This window comes from Gasterosteus aculeatus, chromosome 12, assembly GCF_964276395.1.
Source record: "Gasterosteus aculeatus chromosome 12, fGasAcu3.hap1.1, whole genome shotgun sequence".
In the NCBI taxonomy this organism is placed as follows: domain Eukaryota; kingdom Metazoa; phylum Chordata; class Actinopteri; order Perciformes; family Gasterosteidae; genus Gasterosteus; species Gasterosteus aculeatus.
In genome coordinates this window covers 2,321,466-2,346,886 of record NC_135700.1, presented here as the reverse complement: position 1 = coordinate 2,346,886, position 25,421 = coordinate 2,321,466, and the positions used below count along the sequence as shown (strand labels likewise).

Genomic DNA, 25,421 nt, shown 5'->3' with positions numbered 1-25,421 from the left:
CCTTCGTCCCCTCCATCTCCTCGCCCCCTTCATCCACATAACTCAGCCGTCCTTTCTCCTGTCTCTCTGTCAGTTTCCTTGCTTACTCCATGCCTCCGTCTATCTTTCCCGCTGTTTGCTTTTAACTCTTGAGGTCATCCGGGACCCCCGGGCAGCTATCCCAGAATGCTGAGCTGGCTCACGTCCTGCCGAGTTGCCTTCTGGACCAAATGGACAACCGAGCCAGGACTCGATTTGTGCTGGTGTTCAACTGTTTATTCAGCCATTGCTGCACCAGGAGAAGAACAAGGTTCTTCAAAAGGTTCTTCCATTCAGATGTTGGTTTCATAACAAACTGCAATAGCTACAGCAAACCTCGGATTGTTCAATGTACGTCTTGTAGCATCGTAACATCAATAAATCATTATCACCTTCATTTGTAGGCATCAGTGTTTAATTACCACAAACAACCGACCAAGAACTCTGGCAGCTTCTACTGGCATCTATAACGTGTTTTACATTGTGAGCCAGATTGCTTCATGACACAAAAAGAGATTTCTTTAGGACAAAACATAGGTATGAAAGGGCAGCTCCTCGAGTTCAAAGAGCAGGATGAGAAGGGGGCCAACTAGCAAACAGTCATATGATGTAGCGCAATCTTTCCTTCTGACATTAGTGAAGTATAAAAAAGCAGAAAAGGGAAAAGCACTTCTGGTCTGGACTAATTACTTCTAACCATTGTTCATGTTTCACCATTAATTATATATATTATATATATATATATATATATCTCCGGTTTAGCTTGTAGATATCGAGACAATGTATATCCGGGCTGAGCAGTCTTCTTCCGGTCATTGTTTACACTTTCATCAGCCACTTGAGATCAAAGAAGTTGAGCCACAACATCTAAGCCCGGATTGTTTTACAAGTAGCCAGCTCACAGTTTATTGTTCAGCTAACATCACCCTCAGACGATGGCCGATTGGAGTGCATATTTGTGTGTTCCGCCTCTATTGTTTTCCACATGGACCATTCGTTTATGCAACTCCTACAATACTCAGATTGCAATCAGAAACCTGAACGCTTGCGATACAAAAATCTTGTCCTGTTGCCTAAGGGTATTGGTTTGTTGAGATTAACACTGTTACAATCTTTACAGATTATGTCAATACTAAAATGCCCAGCATTCAAAATAATAACTGTGAGATTAAATAAAAGGATTTGGAGCGTTTATTTAAGGATTTGGTGGCAGCATAGTGCGTCCGAGAATCTTCCTGAAAGAATCTGTTGTGAAGTGAAAAGAGTAAGAAAAAGGTTTAACCAACATCACAAGCCTCCGTGGTAGAAGAAAGTGGTCATGTTTCCGCAGTCAAGGCACATGAACTGCATGACTGCACGTTTAAAAGTGAAAATGCACTAAAAGCAGGTATCACCACAGGAGACGTTGGCTCACATACAAACTAATGGGCTGGAGCAAGTCAGATGAGGCCCTACCCCCTCCAGAAATGCTCTAAGCCCTTACAAGAGTCCAGGTCTGTGTTAGTGAAACACCCAAATTACACGCTTGAACACGGCGCACATATCTGAAAACCGTAACACACGAGAAGTTAACACGAGAGCCCAACGAGTCTGTGTCGCCGCTCAAGTGGAAAGCTATAATTAGCAATGGAGTTGTTGCCTGAGTAGTTTAACTGTGCTCAAAAAAACACGCGACAACAACACGGGGCCTCCATGCAGGGTAGAGGGTAATAATAAGACGACAAGGAATCAGTAGTCAGACATCAATGTTTTAAGGCCCCCCCCCCACACACAACACACACACACGCACAGCGGCTACGGTTATCTCCCTGAGTTTATGTGCCTCTCTGTTTACTTGTGTTCATCTATATGTGTCCACCCTGTGCATATAGACGGGCAAGCAGGTGATCGATACACAACAAAGAGAGTAAAAAACAATATCGCAGCATCAGGGCCGGTGTCTATAAAATGCCTTGTGTTTATTCAATAGGAGGGGGAGGGGTGCTGGGGGAAGGCTGTACCAAATGAAGAAATCAATATGTGCGTCTCTGCATTCAAACAAACGGCACATGCATTGAGACAAATGGGGGCATGGACACGTGTTTAACTACAGCCCGAAGAGTCAGTTTAGGTAACGGTCCTCTCCAAGCAAACTGACAGAGGAACAATAGCTCTGGTTCCATGCTAAATCAGGCCGAAAATAAGGGGCCGCAGTTTGCCAGACATGTTTGAGGTCATTTAGAAACATTGTCAACATTTCTAATGGGCTCCATCAGGGAGCCCTGAAATGTTTAATTTGTGTAGTTACAGTCAGTCAAAGGTACATCACAAATCAGATAAACACATCCAAGACATTCATGGCGGACTGTTGGTATAATATATATATATATATATACTGTACAACCCGCAGTGAGTGGAGACACACAGGGAGAGGAGACACACGGGGAGGGAAGACACACGGAGGAGACACACAGGGAGAGGGTGAGGAAGAGAAGACACACGGGGAGAGGAAAGAGGAAGGGTGGCTGCAGGTCTGACAACAAATTGCCGGTCGGCGTCAAGAGCCACATCAAACAAGTCGAGGCTCTTCTGGACACAATGATATCGATGGAATGTCGAGGACAACAGCGACTGACAGGGAGTGTGTGTGCGCACAGCTGGGTATGTGTGCAAAAACCGGTGCATCTCGGTGTGTTTATGTATGTGTGTGTGTGTGTGTGTGTGTGCCTCGTCAAAAACAAAGGATCCAAATACACACTTACGCATAAGCATAAAAATCACTGGCTGCCAGTCAACTTCAAACAATGCAGCTGTAATGTGTGATAACATAAATACGAGCAGCTGTGGGAAGCCCCGAAGACTGCAGAGTGAACCTGGACTTGTTCTGACCGTGAAACAGTAATCTGAAGTAGAAGTTCAGAGAAAAAGTTGCCGGTTGAATTCCAGCTCAGCTCAGCCGGCGCTTTGTTTCTTTTTAAAAAGAGAAAAAAGAAATGTGAAAAGCACAGGGACTCCAAGCCCCAGAGGTCTGTGTTACACTCTATTGGTCCACCAGGGTTCTGCTTACGATCCATGGTGCCAGTTGTTCCACTGCCCTGTGGACAAGAAGCTGGTCCTCATGTAACTCACACAAATACACACACTCAGTGGACATATTCTACTTCCTATCCCCGTCATCACCTGCTTGTGGTTAAGAGGTCAGGGGGGCGGGGCCTGGATGGAGTCAGGGCTGAGTAGCTGTCACCCACATCGCCAGCACTGCTCACTCTCTGCCTTTCCGTTCCTCAAATCTTTCATACACTCAACTTCTTTTGGGGTCTTTTAGAACTGCACCTTTAGTATATATGTCAAATATATGTTTCACATATGCTGCTCATGACAGGATTCCCTTTAATTTATTTTTGTATTATTGAGGAAACAATCATTTGCCGTGTAACAAATCGTGGTGCGGGAAATCTTTCTCACTGCAGCGATGACAATGTCTGAATTGGACCCCTAGATGGTGCTGATCTTTTAGTTGTGACTGAGACTGAGCTGTGTGTGAGCAACAACAACAACCTGTACGCAATGTTCTATCACTTTCTTTCTCTTTCTTTCTCTTTCTTTTTGCAGCTATGCGTGCCCAAGAATGGAGACGTATATACATGTGTAAAAGTACTCTGGTGTCTGTTTTGTATATGCGGGTGTGTTTCGAATTTTATTTATTTATTTTTCCGCAAGACAATAAAAACATTAATTTGCCCTGAAATCATTCCTGACGTAAATGTAGAGCGGTGGCCATTGGAACCCAGTAATGAAGCATGCAGCATCTCGCCGGCTCCTAATTTGACTAGTTAAATGACTCCATTACGTGTCTAACAGACAGAGGCAAATCATTTCTGGTCAGTTGAGGATCACTTACCCGCATCCTGGTGGTGGGGAAATGTCTATGTCTCTGGCTGGATGGATTTGGCTCATTCTCAATACCTTCTGATTGGCTATTTTCTAAAATGGACTGATGTACATGGTAGGGGAGGCCAGACAATACACTCAGTTTATTTGTATCACTATGCATTGATGTGTCTGAGACGACCAAATCATGGAATGGAATGTATACCCCAAAAATAAATTAATGAATATATTTATAATGTTTTGGTGTTTTCACATTTCCACAATTTGTGTAATCATATCCTTGTCAACAGTGTGATTTAGCTTCAGACAGAGAGACGGTTAAAGAGAGAGAGTGGATTCAAATATATTGAATTATTAAAAGGACTACCTGCTGTCCATCACTGTCACTTAACACATGTAAAACGTGAATTGCTGTCCCAGCAGCCACTGGGTGGACATCTGTTACCACACACATACACACACACACACACACACAGAGTGACACCCCACATTTCTACGTTCAAAGGAGAAAAGGAATTCATTTGTTTATCGCTGTTTAAAAGCGACACGGTGCAGATCTCCTGCCATCTAAACCCAATTCCCCCGAGACTGTAACACTCTGATTTGGACTTGTCTCTACTTGTCAAAATGAACAGCTTTTTTCTCATTTTTTTGCATCCCTGCAGCTGAGCAGGGTTAATAAAATTTCCACTTCCCCAACGCTCTGACATCTATCCGACCCTCGCGGCTCTGATTACAGTCCAGACAATGGTCCGAAAAAAAATCCCAAATTATTTTCATTTTAATTGTGATGGTTTTGGATTGTAATGCATAAATAATTACGTACATCCAAAATAAAAAACAGCATAACAGGTGGTATAATAGTTATACGGGCATGCATTTTTTATACTGAGGGGGTGAATTCCATCGGCAAAATGAGCTCCTAGTCAAACATGATAAATTCATGGACTTGGAAAAGAAACACATGATGAACATTAACGATGGAAACAATACGGAGGAGAATTTCTTATGTGTGCATGAGAGTCTGTGACACAACAATATGCCTGTAAGGATCAGCCCTTATGTTCTAAATCTTACAGAGACACACAGGTGGACCGTCACACACACACACTGACAGCTTAGCAGTGTCCACTCTCACACTATGTACCCTACTAAGACATAAGACGTGCACTGATTAGATCTGGAAACATTTAACCTTATGAACCTCGGACTGGCCGCTTTGGCACGTCCACGTCTGGTGGTGGATACACGTGTGTGTAGTGTGTGTGTGTTCCGTGAAGCCTGACAAGATGTCCTGCTGATTCTTCTGTTGGATGCGACGGGGTGATGAGTGACATGCCTACATCAGTGATAGCAGTCTGTCTGGATAGATTCACTCCAAAAAGAGGCCGGCTTGTGTGTGTGGGGGGGGGGTCAATGGAAAAAGCTTTGAAGTTAGACATCTACACTAACATAGACTCTCCTTCCAATCACATATTCGTCTTCCACCCATTTGATTTTCTCTCTCTCGTTCTCCCTGCCCCCCCCCCCCCCCCCCCCCATCCCCCTCCCCACACACCAGGCACACTGTGTGTCAATAATGCTACCAGCTGCTCCACTGCTGCTTCCAGAGAGAGAGAGGGAGAGAGGGAGGCCTAAGTCTGGTGGACATAAAGGGCTTAATGTGATAGGTAATTATGTAGTCTGATCTCACATACAGGATTTAAGAGCTAACTATACCAGCCGTCTCCTGGAGACACACACACACACATGGGAGGTCTATAAATAACCAGCCATATGAAGGCGATATGGACAGATAGATGGCGAGATAGATTGATAGATACACAGGTAGATACAGGCCTATTAGCCTGAGCGCTATATTACGGTGAAGCGACAAATAAAACGCTGGGTGACCCGTGACCTTCCTCGCAAAAAATATGTCAGGAATAAAGTTTGTATCAAATACGTTCTGATAAATGGAACGACAACCATGAAACAGTTATTTTCATGATCAATTGAGGTGCATTATTTTTTTCATTAATAATTTATTCTTTACAATATAGGATGGTTATTAATTAGACGTTTAGGGAAGAAAACATGTTACGAAAAGGCTTTGAATTCCACAAGTTTATGATCAATAAATTACCACAAATTACATGTCTCTTTTTATCTTTTGATGGTCATCATGTAAGATTAAATAAGAAATGAAATAAGCTATAGGTTCAATCTGAAGCGTGTACAATACATAACACATGGATTAATGAAAGGGAAATTAGAAAAGAAAGCAAATGGTGATTATGATTGAAAATAAGGAAAAGTCCAAAATATCCTGGGGCTCATATTAATTATATTGAGTTGTACAAATATGCCATGTTAAATACATCTTTGCGAAAAATAAGAGATCTGTTTATAAAGTGGTGCATTTTCTTTAGTTTCATCTTGCCTCCCTTGTCATAGCCTTCCTCACTTCCCCAGCTGCCCTCTACTAGTCCTCCCACATCCTCCTCCTCCTCCTCTTCCCCCTTTCTGCAACGCACTCTTGTCGTTTGTGTGACTGTTGATCCTCGCAGAGAAAGACAGATCAAATATTTCTCCTCCAGTGTGCGAGGCTTTCCGCTCGGGCCTCGCGGATATGATGATTGGGGCTGATGGATGGGGGCCCCGGGTTTTGAAGTCTGTAACAGTCAGCGATAGCTTTGATAGCTCCGTCGCTCCTCTCGCACTGGATCACCAATGACACCAGGCGAAAAGAGAGGAGAGGGGCAGGTTACGGAGAGGAGGGTTGCAAAAAAAGATTGTGCAGGGAACAAAAGCAACCGTGGAGTGGTCAGGGCTGGCAGCGGCAGCAGCACCACTGTCAGATGTCGACAGGGTCGACGTGGCGCAGGGGTAGAGAGGGTGTGCTTGGAACTGCAAGGTTGGTGGTTTTAGTTCCGGCTGCCCCAAGTCCCATGTTGAAGTGTCCCTGAGCAAGACACCTAAACCCTAATTGCTCCCCGGGCAAAAATGTAAAAAGCCATGGGTTAAAAATGCAATGTAAGTCGCATTGGATAAAAGCGTCAGCTAAATGAACTATAATGTAATGTCATAGAATAATGTCAGAGGCTTTTTGAAGTTTACACAGTGCCCTCCCCTCTAAAATTTTCCTCTTTTCTCCCCTTTCACTACTTTCTTCCCCCTGGTCCACATAGACTGGATGCTGCGGCTCAGCGCAGTTTGTCTGTCCAGCTGCCGTCTCTCGGAGATTCCCAAAAGCCATGTTACCGCAGTCATTTAGCATCATCAAACTTGGTTTGTGCTTCCCTTCGAGTACAAAAAGAGACATTTGAACTCCGAAGCTGAAAACCAAACAAATCAGCCGAAATAATCAATCAGTACAAATGAAAACCAGAAGCTAAACAGGCTTTTCCTAACCTCCGCTGTCACTGACACTAGTGGATTAGGCACAAAACTAAATTTGAAAATGCAGCATGAATAGTTTCCAAAAATAATATGCATTGAATAGAAATGTGAACATAGATCAGGTGGGACTATTTCACTACTTTGTAATAGTTTCTGCTAATAGATCTATTGACAGTGATGTCTACCTGAGCAGAGAAAGAAGCCACTCCCCCCTCTGTACGTGTTAGAACCCAAGATTTATTAATGCTTTGTGGACGTAACGGGTCCATAAACAGCTGGTAAATGGGTTAGGTTTAGGCAAGATTTCTTGGTTTGGATTCAAATCACTCTCCTTTACTATGGCCACACAGATCGTAACCTTTTGACGTTGGAATGAGAACGTCTGGAGAATGTCCTGTAAATATTTTTCCAATTACCAATGTGATCTTAAAGTCTTTCTTTCCAGCAACTTTAGCAACATACACTAAGATAATCCCATCATAATCGTAATAGAGGGGGACGAGTTCTGACTCAGTTTACACCCGCTTCTTTACTTGAATAGTAAGTAAACTCCCACATCCCCATTTGTTCGCCACTCTCTGTACATTACAGCATGTACAGTGATACTAGCTGACACCCAACAGATGGCTTTTGTCAGGCCCGGAGAGCAAGAGTTAACCCAATCCTCTACTCGCCATCCCTCCTTCTATCCCTCTCTTCTTTTTAAATGTCTCCCATATAAACAGATTTTGTTGCTGCTTAAAGTGGGCTCAAAATTAAAGCGTATCGTTTTACACACATATTGCATGCATATTACGGAGCCCCAGCTGGTGGCGGGCTGCTCTTAAGAGCCATATGATTAAGTTAGAGGTTGGGGTTTCCGATAAGATTTGAGCTCTCAGCCTCTCTCTGGATTTTGCTGCCTATTTTACGGCAAACTTGTTAAATGGAGGAAACAACGTTATTTTTTTCTAAGTGTAATTATTGTCACACACCTGTGACTCCCCGCCATCCACGACAGGGGGAGAGGAGAAAGGAAGAAACGATGATGAGGAGGGGGTAGGGGGTGCAACGAGGAGAAATGTCGTTGGGAGCAGCGGGAGTCCTCGTTTCAGAAAAATGGGAGGAGGATAAAGATGAGAGGAAAAACAAGAAAGCTTGTTAATCATGCGCTTTCTGTCAACGGCTGAACACTGATATCCTAATGATTCACGCCGAGATGGTGACATCACGAGGGAGAGTGATGGAGGGAGACGCAGAGAGGTGGGGCGCTAGTGGATTAAACCAGAAGGAGAAGTGCCTGCAAATGTAAAAAAAATATGAAAAACAAGAGGGAGATGACAGCCCAAAAATGGACAACTAGTTTTGTGCAGACAGAATGACAGAGAGCATGAAATACATCTCTGAAAAAAAGGAAATGAAAAAAAGGCAGAAACTGGGAAATGTCCCTCCGAATCTGTTGAAGCATTCCTCACAAACAGGCGCTTGTTTCATTTTGAACAGAATGGTTCTCAAGGAAGTTTTCCAGCCAAGTTTCAATCCGTACATTTCTCTCTCTCTCCCTCTCTCTCTCTCTCTCGTTCTTCTTCTTGGGCCAGACCACCCCGTCGCAGGCAACATGTGATGTGATCCTCGGGAGACAAAAGGAAATGACCTATTAAGGGGGAGGGATGATGTTCCTTTAGCCACGCTCCAAAAAGAAGTGAGTCACCGTGTTGTAATTGTTTACCTTTGACTGGGCCCCATCGCTCCCCGTCCGGTCGGAACATAATAGTCGCCGGCACTGCTTTCAGAGGCCCATGCTCTCTCTCTCTCTCTCTCTCTCTCTCACTATCTGTTCTAACAGGACAGATGTCATCGCCCCAAACAGTGTGAGTCATTGTACGCCTCCACACCCATGAGTAACCCGAGGACATCGGGGTGGGGAGGGCTGTATTTTTGACATTCAGTTGACACTTTCAGTTGTGTCAACAGCCAGGGCTCCGTGTGTCTCGGGGACACTCGCGGACCCTACCAGCAATGCAATGAAATAAATAAGCACTGGGGTGGGGAGGGGATGAGGGGGTCGTCACCTCCCGGTGGTAATAACCAAGTACAATTGATAGAATATGTATCGATTAAAAAGCCCTCTAAACATGCTAACTAACTATTGATGGGGCCCAGAGGATGTTTCTGCACTTAAGACACCACTGTCCTAAACGTATATCTTATATCATATATCTAGTTTTAAGGTGTGAAAATCAAAAGTTCAATATTTTCAGAAGGTCCTTTCACATAGTGCACTGAACTAAAAGTCATGCACGCTCTCTTTAAAGCCACCAGAAGTTATTAACAGAAACGGTATAGATAAGTTTCCCCGTTGGAAAATGTCCTAATTACAGATCTGCTATGATACACTGACTGTGGATAACAACCTGACACAACACCCCTTCAAAACACCTGAACTGTCCCTTTAATGTCATCTGCTCGACAGCAGAGGTTGTACAAAAGCACCACATTCTGAGAAACTGGTGTTTTTTTGGATGTTTCCAGTCAGCAGGACTCATACTTTGTATGTGCTGATACAGATTGAGCAGATCTGTAAGAGGGGAAGAAGAAAAAAAGGACGGAAATAGCATCAGTGAGCTGATGTGCTTTTTTTTGGGTGTAATGTTTTAATTGAAAGCAGATGGTTACAGATGCAGGGTCGAGCGTCGGTGATGACACGTCTTTAATATTTTAGAGTGGTCTTTGCTGTAAATGTTGGAGCAGCTGTTTCCCAATGAACGTTGTATTTTTTTTCCTTTTTTGTGTTTGTATGCGCGTGTGACTGACGGCTATTGGATTTACTGTAAATTACAGAAATGAATATGGAAAAATGATGAAAAGGAAGCGAAAGGGGGGGGGGTGTATATAGAAGTGTGTGTGTATGCACTGTTCTGAATCAATTTCTCCTCATTCTGATTATTCTGTAATTTTAGTTAGCTCGCACACTGTTGAACATGCGAATGTAGGAACTGATATTCAAATATAAAGTGATACTAACACAATGAGATGGAGGGATAAAAAAGGTGGTTAGAAGAAGTAAATAAATATATATTTGTATTGTGTTTGCATTGCGGCGTTTGGTTTTAAGTTTTAATGTCAGCGGCGAGGAGAGACGTCTTCGAGTCGGGGTGATTGTCATCAAATCGCGTCCTGGCATTTAAACCACCCTCTTCAAATAGAGTATTTGAAATGCAAATACAGCTGCGTATGCCCAGACAAATTAAAAAGAAACAGGGAGGAGTAAGAGAAAAAAAGAATTATAATTTTTTTTCTCAAGTTTTTATCATCCGAGCTGGCATTGTCAAACGCTCCCTTCTTTGTCTGTTTCAGGAGAGAGCGGAAACGCGGGGTAGATAATGCGGCTCACAGCAGAAACTAACTGATTATGTATTTATTTGCAGTTTGCTTTACCCGGCAGAGGTGCTGCTTTTATCTCGCCCTTGGCTTCACTGTTTGCACCTCACGGGTATGTTCGATTATGTGCTTTTGTTTTTTTTTGAGAGAGAAAATATGATTCACATGTTTTTAGGCCACTCTCTCCATCTCTCTGGCACTACAGTTATTTAAACATCAATAGCAATGCGTCTTCTTTAGCACACACTCTTTTTCATATCGATATTTGTATATGATCATTACTTTGGGCCCTGCACGCTTTGTTATACTGCGGCAGCTTTCCATAGGCTTAAAATCCAATACTCAACCTCAACCTGACATTCAACCCCCCTTCAACACTCCCCCAAAAAACCAATAGACTAGTTTGGCTCACTTTGTTGTGTCAGAGGAACTCCTGTAAGATGGAACTGGCTAAACTTAACATACCAAAATCCTTGGAAAAAACAAAATCGGGGATGAAAATGGATAAATTCACAGTGATGAGCAAATGAAAGCAAAACGCTAAATATTGCCATCCAAACTATTTGTACCGCCAGTGACAGCTTTTTGATTGAAGGTTTGAATAGATTAGAGGACGAACTTCCTAAAAAAAGAATGGAGAAAAATTAAACTTCTTCTGATGAAGTTGCTGAATATTTGTTCTCTTAACAAACAAGCTTTTTGTTTTTCTGTCAGATGATGGAGGTGGAGGAAGGGGAGCGGCGGGATGTTCGGATAGCGCTGATCACGGAACGGAGTCATTAGTGAAGGAGGCGCTGACGCGCAAATAAACAAAACATACAGGAGAAATCCTTATAATTTGGGGAAATGTGTGAGAAAATTATATCATTCTTTTAATGATACATGAAGGGACAAAGCTTAGTTTACCAGCGAGTGAGGAAAGAAGCTTGTGTGTGTGCGTGCATGTGTGAGTGAGTGAGAGAAGGGGGGGAGGGGGGGGCGGCGGCAGGGTGACTACCTGCAGAGAGCCAGCTTCCAAATGAGAACATAATAACAACATCAGAGAGCGAGGAGAAGGACTGTCTGCGAGATGACAGCGGTATTAGAGAGGAGTCAGATAATTAAGAAATGCACTTAGTGTTTTGTCAAAAGTGGCCGTCACCGGCAGTGTGTGTGTGCACGTGTGTTTTTAAAGTACCGAAGACAATAAGATGAAGTGAAAAAGAAGAACAAGAAGAAGAAGATAAATAAACAGTGAGATAATCAATCAAAGGATTTCAGTGAAAAGTTGTGTTGTGTCCACACAAGCATGCCAAGTAGGTTTTTAGGCATTTCTGATGTAGCTGTCCATTCGGGGGAAAACTAGACACATCTTGGATTGGAAGCAAATAAGAGGGGTGGCGGAGGATGGGAGGGGGGGGGGGGGCACAGAAATGAACCCAACGCCCATCTGATGAGCAGCTTGTACGTAACACTGAATCGCCGTCTCTTGCCAAGTCTGCTTCTTGATACAGAAACCCGATAAGTGCAGATTCTTTGAGAAGATTTCCCTCCTTGCTCGCTCGTCCTGCTCCCCCCGGAAGCACTTCCAGGCCAGCGCCACGGATAATCAGGTGGCTGTTTTGGTCCCGCGCCCCTTTCCTTCACCGTGACGCGATAACGCAATTAAAGAAGTGGGAAGAAGAAGACGAGAGAAAAATGCATTCATCTCATTTGCGCCCAACAACTAGAGGACAGATGATGTGGCCATCTTGAGATCGTTTGTCATCTGTCAGCCAGCGTTGACCTTGCAATGAATGCGGGGGCTCGTATCGTCTTTTACGGCAAGAAGGGAGGAGAAGAAGAAGATGGAGAAAAAAAAGGAAGCTACGGGGGAGAGATAGAGGAGGACAAAAAGAGAGACGCTCTGTTGTTTTCGCTGATAAAGACAACATTTATGGCTTCCATTCGCGCTGCCAGTTAAAGGAGGCACAAACATGGAAATCCATTATGGAACGCTTCTTAAAAGTGTGACCAATCCTTGTTCAGTCAATTAGAGTCTGGAGACGGAGAATATGATGTTTGTCTGTTTAGCCTCCCCGACACATACAGATCAGCGTGGATTTGATGATGGAAAGAGAGATTCTGTTAGAGAGAGAGAGAGAGAGAGAGACGGAGGGCAGCGTAGCCAAGCTCTGCTTATCTCTTTTCTTCTACTCCGCTTTCCCTGCCTTTCTTTTCTTTCTCTTTTTCCTCCTCCCATATACAAAAGCATTAATGTGCGCCGCTATGTGCTTTGCCATTGTTCTGTATTTAAAAGCTTAAAAAGGGGACGTTGTTTGTGTAACTGGCAGAGTTGGCGGCGTCCAAAAAAAGCCTGCGCTTAAACTTACTCGGCTGGAAGGAGAGAGGAAAAAAATAAGAAAAACAAGAAATCGGCCGCATTAAAAGGAGAGGAGAGAAGAAGCAGTTAATAAGAGTGGTTACGCCAGAATGACTGGGGATGAGGTTTCACATTAAAAAAGATTTATCTTAAAGTGTGCTGCTAATCCCTTCAATTTTAATCCACACACAACACCCCCCCCCCCCCCCCCCCCGCCCCAGAACCCTCGCCCCAAAACCCCGGACCCTCCACTCGCAGCACCCCTTGTTTTTTCACAATAAAACACCACCAACGCACGGCGCTGTGCTTTTAAAAGGACTCCGTGGCCGTTGGATCGCGCTGCTCGAAGGACTCATCTACCTCTCGATCTCTCTCAGATTATTAAAGAAAAGGGGAAGTCGGGGGGAGGGGGCACGGCGGAGGGCAACAAGGACAAAGGGAAGAAGGGAAAGAGTGTTTGTTTTTCTTCCTGTTTGATGCTCATGGCGGGCAGCGGTGAGAGGTGGCGGGGAGTTGTTGTCACACAAGCTGGATGGATGCCTGTGTCCACTGCAAGCTGCTTCAATGAGGAAGCATATGGGTGCATGAGAAGCCCACTTCATGAATATTTCATTCATATTTCCTGTGTGCGTGTGTGTGTGTGAGGGAAGAAAAGGAGGAATGATTTTTTTCCCTTTCTTTCACATGTCATTGCAAAAAAAACCTCACAAGGCTTACTTTGTGGCATTCTAATCATAATTGCCAATCCTGAATACAAATCTCTCAGCGCAAAACACGTCGAGTGAAATTGAAATGACAAAACGAAGCTCATATAACGGTGTAATCAAAGATACATTCAGGGAGAAAAAAAAAGAAAGAAAAAGTTGAGCCAGTAAGAGATGAGGATCAGGGGCCAGTTATTAGCTGGGCCCGGGGGGAGGGGGGGACAAAGAGCCCCAGTGTTGGAGGGCAGCTTAACACTGAGCCAGTTACTGTACCTTTCAAAACTAATATGTAACCATATCTGTTTTAAAAGGATGATTCATATTACTGTGAATGGATGAGGAAACTTGTTCCCATCCCAGTGACCCAGGAAACTCAAATCCCACTTGTAATAACCCCACGAACGTGCACACACACACACACACACACACACACACACACACACACAAACACATGCACACACTTGCAGGCCCGGCCTTTTGTGGAAAGCATCCCATTAAAAAAAACCAAAAAAACAGGGACATTAAAATGTTGTAAAAAACAAGGGCGCCGATTGTGCTCCATCGTCACTGCGGATCGCTCCAAAGGTCGGCGTGGGCGTGGCCCTCGGCGGACAAGGGCGGCACTGAATGGAAATTGGGTTATATGTGATCAACTAAGTTATTAATCAGATTAAAATGGATTCCCCCCCTGCCTGCTGTTTGACTAGGCAGGGGGAAAGAGGAGGGGGGTGGAGGGGGAGTAAAGACAGAGAGTGGCGAGGAGCAGAACAATAGGCCATGTGTTTACTCATGCAAGAGCAAAAGAAAGTCGTTTCGGAGGCGGAAGTTGGTGTGGTGGGTGAGTTCCAATGCGAGGGGGCTCGGACCACGCGTGCCTAAAAAGCCGGTGCCCTTGCCAGGGATGCCCCCGAGCCTCAGCCAGGTAACCTCCCTAATCCTGATTAAATCACTGTAATTAGAACAAGCAGTGTTCCTCTACCCCCGTATTTCCCCAATAAAACAATGCAGCCGTTTAAATCCGGTCGCTGGGATTTGCGACGTAACAATGCAGTTTATATCCATCTCTGCCGAGGAATTAAGTGTATTTTTCTAACCGCTAATGTTATAATGTTGCTGGCTTATTTGTCTCCATGCTCGCTGTTTTCTTTTTCTTATCCCCCCCGCGGTTTGACTTGATCTCTCTCTCTCTCTCTCTCTCTCTCTCTCTCTTGCGCTCTGTGTTTTCTTTCCGAGCTCAACTTTGTTTATTTGCGTCTTATTTATTTGTTTCTCTACGCCTTTTTTTGATGTTGGAATCAAACACGTTTTTCGCGACTGGTCGGGATCATTCTTCGCTACGGGAAAAATAATGCACGTTATTTGTCTTTAATTGCCACAGAGCTTTTCAAACACGCCAACTTCCTACGTGTCTATACCTGTGTATGTTTTTTTCTTGTTTTTATTAGTATCACTGCATGGCTCCATTGATGTGGAATAACAGAGGAAATAAAAGTTGACATAGTTTCTTCATTTCTTTACCCTCCCCAACCCCCTGTTTCCTCTTTCTCTGCCTTGCTCTCTGTTGTTTTTTATATATCTGTGTTTTTCCTTGAAGTTGCCGCAGCATTGTCTAATTATGTGTCGACTAGCTGTGTAAGTGTAGTTATTATGCCTGCCGGTACTGTTCTCTCTCTCCCTCTTTCTGCTGTCTCTGCTGTCTCTCTCTGCCTTTCCCTCGGAGGATGAGGAGCTTTATAAGTACAACTCCTCTGAGGCGTCCCCTCACATCTCCGGGGCGCCTAGGGATGGGGGAACGTTGCATTCTTAAGAGGAGCAACTCAAACTGAACAAAGTCTACAGGAGTCGGGGAAGAAAAGAAACAAACAGCAAACTAACGAGATGGGAAGCAGAGATCATGTCAAATATATCGGGTTGGAAGGCCAATTTATAACCCATTGTTTCATGTCGTGCAATATTGAATAGAATGCGCGCCAACGTTGGCTAAGAGAGTGCGCGGAGGGGAGGCTGTGCCGGCGTGAAAGTATATTTATATATATATATATATATACACACACATATATATTGCGTGAATGTGATCCGCAGCGCCCTGTAGCCTCCCAGCTCCCAGGCTGTCCCCCCGTTTCCCCATCCTGCCTCTGAAATAATGAATAGAATAACTGTAGTGTAACTTCGCAATCATCTAGTATTTCATCCCCACTTCCTTTTCAAGGGCAACACGATACTGCCCCTTCACTGCACTGTACTTGCTGGAAACAAAACATGGCCAGTATCACTGGTGGGATGGCACATGTGTCTGAGAGGAGAAGAAAAGACAGAACAACCTGAGCAACAGGAAGCCTTTTCTTCTTTGAAAGGGACCTTTCGGCGGCACAGCCGTCGATAGCCAGGGAATTAGTGAGAGCGAAAATATTTTTAGAGTTATCACATCTGCCGAGGAGCAGAGCGAGACAGAGAGTGAGCAACAGGCACCATCCTCGGGGCTTGACAGCAGCTATTACACTTAATTGCTGTTTGAAAACTTCACCATTTGCACTTTTGGGTGACAAGGTGATAATTCACCTCTGCACAAGTTAAACTGGTAATATTGTTTCACATGTGAAATAGCACCTAGCCTTCGCCAGCTGTCAAAGCTGTCAACTCGTCGTGGCGGAGGCGCACAAAGAGAGCCGGGGGGAAGTGTTTCGCCAACAGTTGTCTTCCTCTTCTTCTCCTTGGTAGAGCGACGGGCAGACAGGCCCTCCAGCGACGAGGAGCGACGGGAACACGGAGGAGTGTGGGAAAGTGAAATGCAGGGATCTGAGAGAAGAGGAAGGACTCGCTTTGGTCTGAACAGAAAAACGTCAGGTGGCCCGACTTTCAGCCTCTCAGATATTGGGATTCTCCGGTTGAGGCTATTTTCCTCCCCGGAAGAGTTTCACGCAGGACAAAGACAGTTTCGGAAAGGAAAAAAAGAATTGAATATCAAAAATATGAATTCACTCAGCGAGTTAATTGCTATGATCTGAGAATTCAGCTGGCAGTGAGACTGAATGATAAACATGGTGTTTTTCCCTCACTTATTCTTACTTAACCACAAGAATAATTGCATTGAGACCCACATAAATAAGGGGACAGTCCCCCATGAAACTTTATGGAGCTGCTTTGGTAATATCTTTTCTGAATCGGACCTCGGAATGAGGCGGATAGAGGTTGCAAATGATGCAAGTAATTTTGATATCCGTGATCAAATCAATAGGCAGTAGAAGTGATGGTATGGAACTTTCAGCGCTATTTCAAAGTGCACCAAATAGTTACACAGGTGCATATAAGCTATATGTCTCACTCATTAGTAAACAAACACAGGGGTGGCTCAGAGCAAAAAGTACCTCAAGCCTTTTCCAGTCAAAGAAAAGTAAATGTGAATGTTTATGTGTGTGTGTGCACATGTTTGCTCGAGACAAACAGCAACCAAATTCATGGTAATTATCCACCTGATGAGGACAGTATTATTGGCAATTACCAGGTTTTGCATTATCAGTTTTAAATGTGTGTGTGTTGGTCCTAGTGTTTATGCATGTTTGCAGGTGTGTGGTCTGTAATACCAAGCAAACTGAAAAGAAATGAATACAAAATAAAAAAAGGAAGTTGAATGAGGATGGAGTCAAGTTGTTTGGAGAGACTGATCGTTATTATATGAAAATATATAAATAGAGTTTAATAAATATTTACATGATAGAACATTAGTTTGAATTGAAACAATAAGAAAAGCAAACTGGAGAGAGATGAAAAGGATGACGAGTTTGCTAAGTGATTACAAATTAAACCAGTGTGAGCTTTGTTGTTGCTGTTTGCAACCACAAAAAGAAAAAAAAAAGTGATCAAAAGTCCAATCAATTGTTCAAATAAAGTTCAAAGAGTACGCTAAAAATAACCAATTAAGAAATACTGTGAACATTTAGCTTCAGCAACATATTAATCATCACGTTAATCAAATTAATCATCAAAATATCAGTGATATTTTGTGCTATCATTCTAAACCATGCCTCAGATGGTGTGCTGTCATCTGGGATTTATTCTTAAATAATTTAAGAGACCCCAGGAGATGTCTCAGTCAAAATTCATTAGCTTATATTCCTGAGTTTGTAAATTCAGATCAACTTTTTTATCTTTCCAAATGTTCACATCCAGAACTTTGACAAATGCCAGCCCAGGTCTCAATATTTCCAGACTACCGTTTGTGTCTACAGACACCGGCATGAGTGTGTGCGTACAGCTTCATTCCTTAAACCAGAGAAAGTGAAAATTATACTACTAATGCCAACTGTGATTCAATACAAAGCCACCTATACGTCTATCGCCACACACACACACACACACACACACACACACACACACACACACACACACACACACACACACATCATCCTGTTACTGCAATATATTATGAGTATGCGTCTGAATGTCCTCCTCCCTTTGATCTATATATAAATGAGTGTGTGTGGTGTGTACATGTCTTAACATGTTCTCATATGACCTCAGCACTCATGGGTTCAAATTCCTCACAATGAAGGCAGAATAGAGAACACTTGTTCTGACAGAGGTAATTGGCCACTAGTGACACAAGTAGTGCTGTATTTCAGATAAGACTTACTTAACCCTGTGTGCACATACGCACACACACAAGTTACGATTTAGGATTGTCGAACAATAGGGCCAATGCACTAACAGCATGCATTTACCTCACTAAAAAGCAAGGAATCTGTTCATCTGATTTACCTCTGGCCTGCAAAGGTACAAAGGTACATGTAGAGCACACGCAAAGTGCCCAGCAATTAAATCTAATAGTTCCTCCCCTTTGGCAGACATTGATAATTACTTGTGATATCTGCGTCAATTATTGTGTCAGTGTGACAGCGTTTTTTAGAGAGCTGTCCTATATTGAGGTCAGGGTTTTCCGGTGAAGCTGACCAGCTACTTGATTTATTTCTTCCGTTGTTACATGTTATGTACATAATTGCAATATATGAATATGAATGTAACACTGTGAGGGCTGTAAATTATTTTCTTTCAATACAACAAACAGGACTTTCACCCACTTTGACTCATTTCAGCCCTTGTAACTTAACTGACTGACAAGCAAACTTATCCTACACCAAACCCACCAGCTCAGTCATTTTCTCTTCTGGAACCCTTTCCCCCTCATCCAAGTCCTCCAAGGGTATCAACACACCTTGTCAATCTCAGCCTTCAGTAGTTTCCGTCCACGTTTAATATATTAAATGAACGAGGGGGCTGAGGTGATGTAAGTAATACGATGTGAGAACCAATGTTCGCAAGCAGTCGCGCCATGTACAGCGTTGTTTGAATAATGTAATACTTCAAGTTTGATAATGTATGGCTATAGATAGGTCTCCACTGCAGTCAAGTATTGATCATGTTGAGCACATCTACAGTACAGCAGATAGTGCGGGTTGGTATCGGTCTTAACACGGCCTACAGTACCTCAGTAACCAGATACCTCGGGGCCAGTGCAGCAGTTAACGCCATTCATTGATAAATCCAATTCTTGGGCCAGTTTAGGGATGTGCGCTTTAATACTGCAGACATTGGAATATGTGTGGACCCGTATATGTGTCTATTTGTTGCCTGTCCGTGTGCAAGTAGATTCATCTGCATTGCAACCCTTTTCCACTTCTTTTAGGGGTACTAATGAAGCGACGTCCACTCCAGATGTGCGACGCGTGCCCTACAACAGCTCCCGCAGATTCAAGGGAGAATTTCGATATTAATGATTTATGCTGTATTTGCATACAAACCTAATGCAAAGCCACTCCAGATAATCACATTTTGCCAAGTCTGAATTGAGTTTTGCGGCTGTCTTTGCTACCCCACCTTCTCCGCCCACGGAATAACAGAGGAATGTGAGTGACCCCTGAACACAAGGGGTTTACAAGTGGACACATAAAGAGGGCCTGTAATAGTGCATTTTGCTGTGGAACAAGAGTGTCTATTTTCCCATCCAATCTTTGTTATACAACAGCAGTGTGTGACTGGTGGCAGTCACAGTAGCATGGATACTGTTAACAATGGGCAGCACCACGACACATACGTTCATACTACATTTCATTCCTATACAATTAGACTGAATTCCCAATTTTATTTGCTCCAGGTTTCAGATTATTGTTTTAAAGTAAATAGTTAAGACTGGAATTGAAAATAAAAAACAATACTTATATTTGAATAAAAGATCACATAATGCCTTTAAAGCATGAGCTAAAATAATAGTCATTATCATACAATTGGCAGTACTTCTAAGTAACTGGAGAGTAGAGATATTGAACTTAATAGTTATAGCCTCGGTTGTATTAGCAGCAGACATATAGTTGGTTTTGTAGTCGCTGTTATGATAGTTATAAGAGCAATAGTAGTTTCGGTTGCGGGTAGAAAGACTTTTACTAAAAAATGTATATATATATATATATATATATATATAAGGGTTCATATAATTGTGGTTGATTAGGAATTCATTTTGACTGCTACACATATATATATGTCAAAGGTTTCTGATGGTGCCCAATGTAACAAAACCCAGAACAAAAACTAATTTATTTTTCAAGCACAGTGCCATGATTTGACCTTTTCAGTTAATATTCTATATTCTAGATATGTAAGCTCGCTAGAGATCTGAATATATATATATAATATTGTATAATTATATAATTATAAACTAACAGCAATTAAGAAAGGCTTTTGTTCCACAGAAAAGGAACGTATAAAGGTCAAGCATTCGTAGTTGTAAAGGGAAGTGTTAACATTACATAGCTCAGACAATAAGTACAGTGTTTTTACACAAACAGGCACTGTTAATGAAACATATATCAATCTTGTATGGTTAAAATTCATCCACAGCGTTAAGCTATGCAGAGCCTGGCCCCATGACGACGGACAATATTTTGTCAGATGGAAAGGTCAGATGAGCACATGTGGCTGCATTTCTTCATTAACTGAGGCGTCACTATTATCATAGATTATTGTGTCTACTGTGCCTTTATGAATGTATGCCTGTAGACATGAACTCTACATTTCATTAGCAAAATGTCACTTGATTTTGTCATGCACAAAATGAAAAATATTTATGACTGTGTTGATGAGCAACAGTGAAGCTGACAAGCGGAAACAATAATACAAATACATTATTTTCCTGATTAAATCTGACAAAAAAGGCAGAATATAACTGCAGTCGAGTAACCTTGTAGCTAAAACATACTGGTTTGGGTAATTAATGAATGTGAAAAATAAAACATATTATATTTTTCAATTTTTAATCAGATCTGTTCAATGTTAGCTCAATCTCAATATGCGAACACCAAGGAATTGTCACTGACCGGAGCAAAGTAATCTTTCTCCAAAACATTCTATCTCAAAAGTGTGTATAAGTCTGTTCTTCAAAGGTTAATACCAACATTGGGTTCAAACCTTCTTCCTATAGACATACTTTAGCAACCACCCTAAACAGAGAAAGAGGGTTGAAAAATAAAAATGAGAGAAATAAGAAAAAAACATTTCCTTCTCCAGCATCAAGGAGCGCCTGTAACCTTAGCAGAATCATGAAAGTTGACAGTTCATTTTTCACAGGGTCATAGATCGACCAGTGTTATAAAGTAATGGGCTTTTGGGAGCCGGCTTTATGAGAGCTAAGATAGTTAGGAGACATGAGGAGGAGATGGCAAGGGTAGCTGAGGTCCTGCTCTTACTCATCCAGGGTTATTCCCTCCACGCTGTGGAGCGGGAGGGAGGCGCTGCACTTCCAGTAATATAAACGTGTAATAAAGATTAATCTGTTGCTAGTCGGCAGGCTGATAGCTTCTAAACCTGCTTGAAATAAGGCTGAAATCACTTCAGAGCCAATCTCAAGACCTTCCGTGGGTCTCTAAGATTTCTTTATGGGTGTCAGGGCAAGCAAATGTATATGTGTCTGTCCTTTGTGTTTAGTGTTTATGTGTATGAAGTGCTTTTAAAATTGAATTTGTGTGCCTAACACAAGTTCCTTCCAGTAGAAGTTAAACACACTCACCAGGTGCATCTGGCCTCTTCATGCCCCCTGTGGGTGCTCCCCCTCCCAGACCGTTGAATGCAGGGAGGTTGTCATTGCTGTAGGCTCTGAGGACAGAGAGCATGTTCATTTGCTGCTCAAGGTGGGTGTGATGCTCAGTCTTCAACATTCCTGGGGGGCCTCCAGGAGACAGGAGGGCCAGGCCTTGCTGCCACTGCTTCTCCAGTGGCAAACCTTGGTTCTTTGCTTTGGAAACCAGAGAATGTGGTGTCATGGCAGAAGAAGATGCAGCCAAACCACCTCCACCACTTGGGGGCAAAGAGGAGTGGTTCTGGAAGAGCTGTAAAGTCGGACTTCCGTCTCCCTCTCTCTCCATGTCCATTTGGCCATCCTCATCTTGTTCCTCCTCGTCTTCAGCCACTCCTCCCTCTTCATCCTCTTCATCGGAGTGAGTCTGTTGCTGCTTTCTCTTGGGAGTAGTTGAGGGGGTGTCACTGGTACTGCACCCCCCAGCCTTTGCAACCTCATCATCTGATCCAACCTGGTCCTCTTCGGTATCTCCACGGGAGCCCCTATCACCGATCTGGTCACCACCAGCTGAAGGTATTCCACCAAAGGCCTGTGTGGGTAGGTCCATACTTTGATCAGCAGGGCCTAAATATGCTTGCAGGTTCTGGTTGACCCTCTGGGATCCATCATACAAGCCACCAAACCGCCTGTAAAAGTCACTCTGAAAGGGATTGTAGGGCTGATCAATGTGGTCGTTCCAGCCTCCCTGATTTTTGTCTCCATTTCTTTCTCCGTCTTTGTCAAGGGCCACACTAGAGGTCTTGTTGTTAGACGGGTGAATGGTGGAGGTGGTTGGAGAGCTCTCTCCATGAAGCTCCTTGCCTGCATCGGACCGTTGCTGTTGGGCCTTTCCCAGGTGGTTGGCCTGGAGGTGCAGAGCCATGAGCTCGAATGAGGAGGTGGAGAAGGAGCAGAAGAGGCAGCCATGCCACGCCACATTATCATGGATGGTAACTGAAGAGCCAGGGAGGGACCCGGATGCAGACTCGGGCCGGACTGACACAGACAGATCAAGTGGTTCATACTGTGATCCAGGTTTACCAGGCTGTGAGTTCTGTTTGGCTTCAGCCTTGTCTTCTCTTTCCTCATCAGCGGAAACAACCCGCTTTGCTTTAGGCTCGCCATTGTCATGGTAGCCCTGGGCCTGGAGCTGGACTGAACTCTGGTTGTCCTTCATATCTTTCTTCATGGATCTGAGGACAAAGCTGTCCATGAAGGCTTGGAGAGAACCTTGGAAGTGGACCCCGTTTCCCATCATGCTTTGGTAAGCCCTGCTTAGGTCGGAGAAGCTATCTGGCCCCGTTGAGACAAGTCCGGATTGGCCATCAGCAGTCTTCATGTTCTCAGCTGAAGAGTTAGAGTCAAAGCGACGGTCTCCACGCTCACGATCCCGGTCATGCGGAGACATCATGCCAGACGATGCCCACTGATGTGGCAGCATTGGACCTGCCCTGAAGTCTAAGTTTGAAGGCATGCTCTTGAAGACATTACGGAGGACATCTGGTCGGGCAAAGATGCCACCGCTGGTTGTCTTCCCATGATCCTCTTTGTGGTCAGAAGAAGTGATGTGGCAAGAAGATGGGCCTGAGGCAGTTGAGCCATTTTGACGCTCGCGGTGGTGGCGCTCCAGGTGGTACTTCAGACTGGCGGACTGGGTTCCAGCATAGTCACAATGAGGACAACGGTAGGGTTTCTCTCCTAATAGGCAGAGAACAAGAAACAGAAAGGAAAAAACGGTGAATAATTAACCTGAATATTAGATTGACTGAATATCAAAATCTATTTATTGGAGGAGGGAATGTGAACCCTAGGGTCATGTAACCTCCCAGAACAAAGAAAATTAGGTCAAATGGGTAGAGCTCACGAAAAAAGATATGCCTTTCATTCACTATAATGAAAAAACAAGGATATTTTGCAATTGCCTATCTTTTGTTTGGCATCAAAACAAACACCGTTTAACTCATCAAATATAGAAAGCAGCCATTTATGAAGAAAAAACACTATATCACTTAATGAAATAAAATACAAAACAACGTGATAATGATCATTCTTGTTTGTGTGTCTGTTATGACGGGGGTAGGGTTGTGCAGTACGCATCTCAATGTGGGTCGATCCAGCTCCGCCAAGTGAGCCATCACTCACATCAACACCGTAAAAAAAAAAGAAAAAACATTTCACCATATGGCGCTTTTAGTCCACTACAAGAGATAATATTTTCAACTGACAAGAAACCGCCTCGATGCTATCTGTGTTTGCACGGGTAGAGGCTGTGGCTGAGGGTGCAGTTCAGTCTGTGCCTGACTATCTGTGCATGGATGTGTGCATGTGTGCATCCAGTGGGGTCATAATGCCTTAGTTCTGGCCTTGCTTGCTGTGTCTCAGCCAATGAGAGTGTAATTCCTGGGTCATTCCCTATATGCAGTTTATCTTAATAAGTTTTAGTCAGTCGAATCTCCCTGACCACTGCCAAGTTGTGCAATACAATATGGATGATATAATACAATAGAAAAATAAGTCATTGATTGGTAGAAAAAAAAAAAACTCGCAGCCAACATTCTGTATGTGAACCACATGCCTGTTTCAGTAAAGCTGTGAGTCGCCTATGATGAAGAACAAAATGGTTCAGTACCGGATGCAGAGATCAAAGAGATTTACATTACACTAAAAGAGGGGTGAATCTGTTGCGTTACATTTAAATATATTCAGTTGTACTGCACATCTATATTAATGAATATTCTTGATAATGTTCTAAAAGCCAGCAGTATTCTGCCAGAAGTGGATCTTCCATTGGAATGATACTTATGTTGAAATAGAACACATCCTGCTAGCAATTATAATAGGCTTGGAGTCTGAGCCAGATTTGGATTCATTAAACAATGAACAGAGAGGGAAAAAATGCTAAGCTGGATTCTTTTTTTCTCTCCTTTTTAAATATATACATATAAAAAGTTCCCAGAGTAGAATTTCTTTTGGAGGGTTATAAGGAAAAAAAAACAGGGGGATGGAAAAAGAACAAAAAAAATGATGATTGTAGTGTTTTGTGTGTATGCACATTTCTAAATACACAGTATATGGCCATAAACTGTTTAGATTATACACATGGAAACCATTTCATAAAAGAAAAAAAGGCATTGTTACGCAAGGCTGGTTTGAATGATTTAAGTCGGGCTGTGTAGTAAATCATGGATATAATTAGCAAATGGCATACTGCTCAAGTAATTTATCATTATTTAGAGGGCACCATTCCAGAAAAAGACTGCGATCTGCAGACCTACTGCAGAGTTCTCAAATAAAGAGCCACAAACACCAACTCAATACAATATTGATACAGGAGAGAAACGCATAGGAGGGTGTACAAAAGAAAATTGAAGGTGGAAATGATGAGGAGAAGAGAAGAGAGAAAAAATGGAAAGGGAGGGCATGCAGCGAGTCAGATAGCCCCGATATCTTTTATCTTACGCTAGAGTGGTTATGAAGCATAGAGTATATTTAAAATAAACCATATGAGATGAGCTTTTAACCCAATAAGTGCTTCTCCTGTGTGCTGCCGAACAGAGGCTCAGTCCTGATTCAATAAGGAAACGTCCCTGATGCAAATGATCATTCTCAATTCCTCTAACTGGACAAAATGATATTCTAGCAGCCA

At 43.2% G+C, this 25,421-nt stretch overlaps 1 protein-coding gene across 9 annotated transcripts in view; it reads right to left on the bottom strand.

The window, feature by feature from the left end:
* znf536 (zinc finger protein 536) overlaps positions 1-25,421 on the bottom strand; it is a 198,231-nt gene that overhangs the window by 35,480 nt on the left and 137,330 nt on the right. For all 9 annotated transcript variants that reach the window (XM_040202759.2, XM_040202777.2, XM_040202805.2 and 6 more), the window contains one exon: positions 21,728-23,473. In XM_040202759.2, coding sequence (XP_040058693.2) covers positions 21,728-23,473 — 1,746 coding nt within the window. The remainder of the gene's footprint in view (positions 1-21,727; positions 23,474-25,421) is intronic.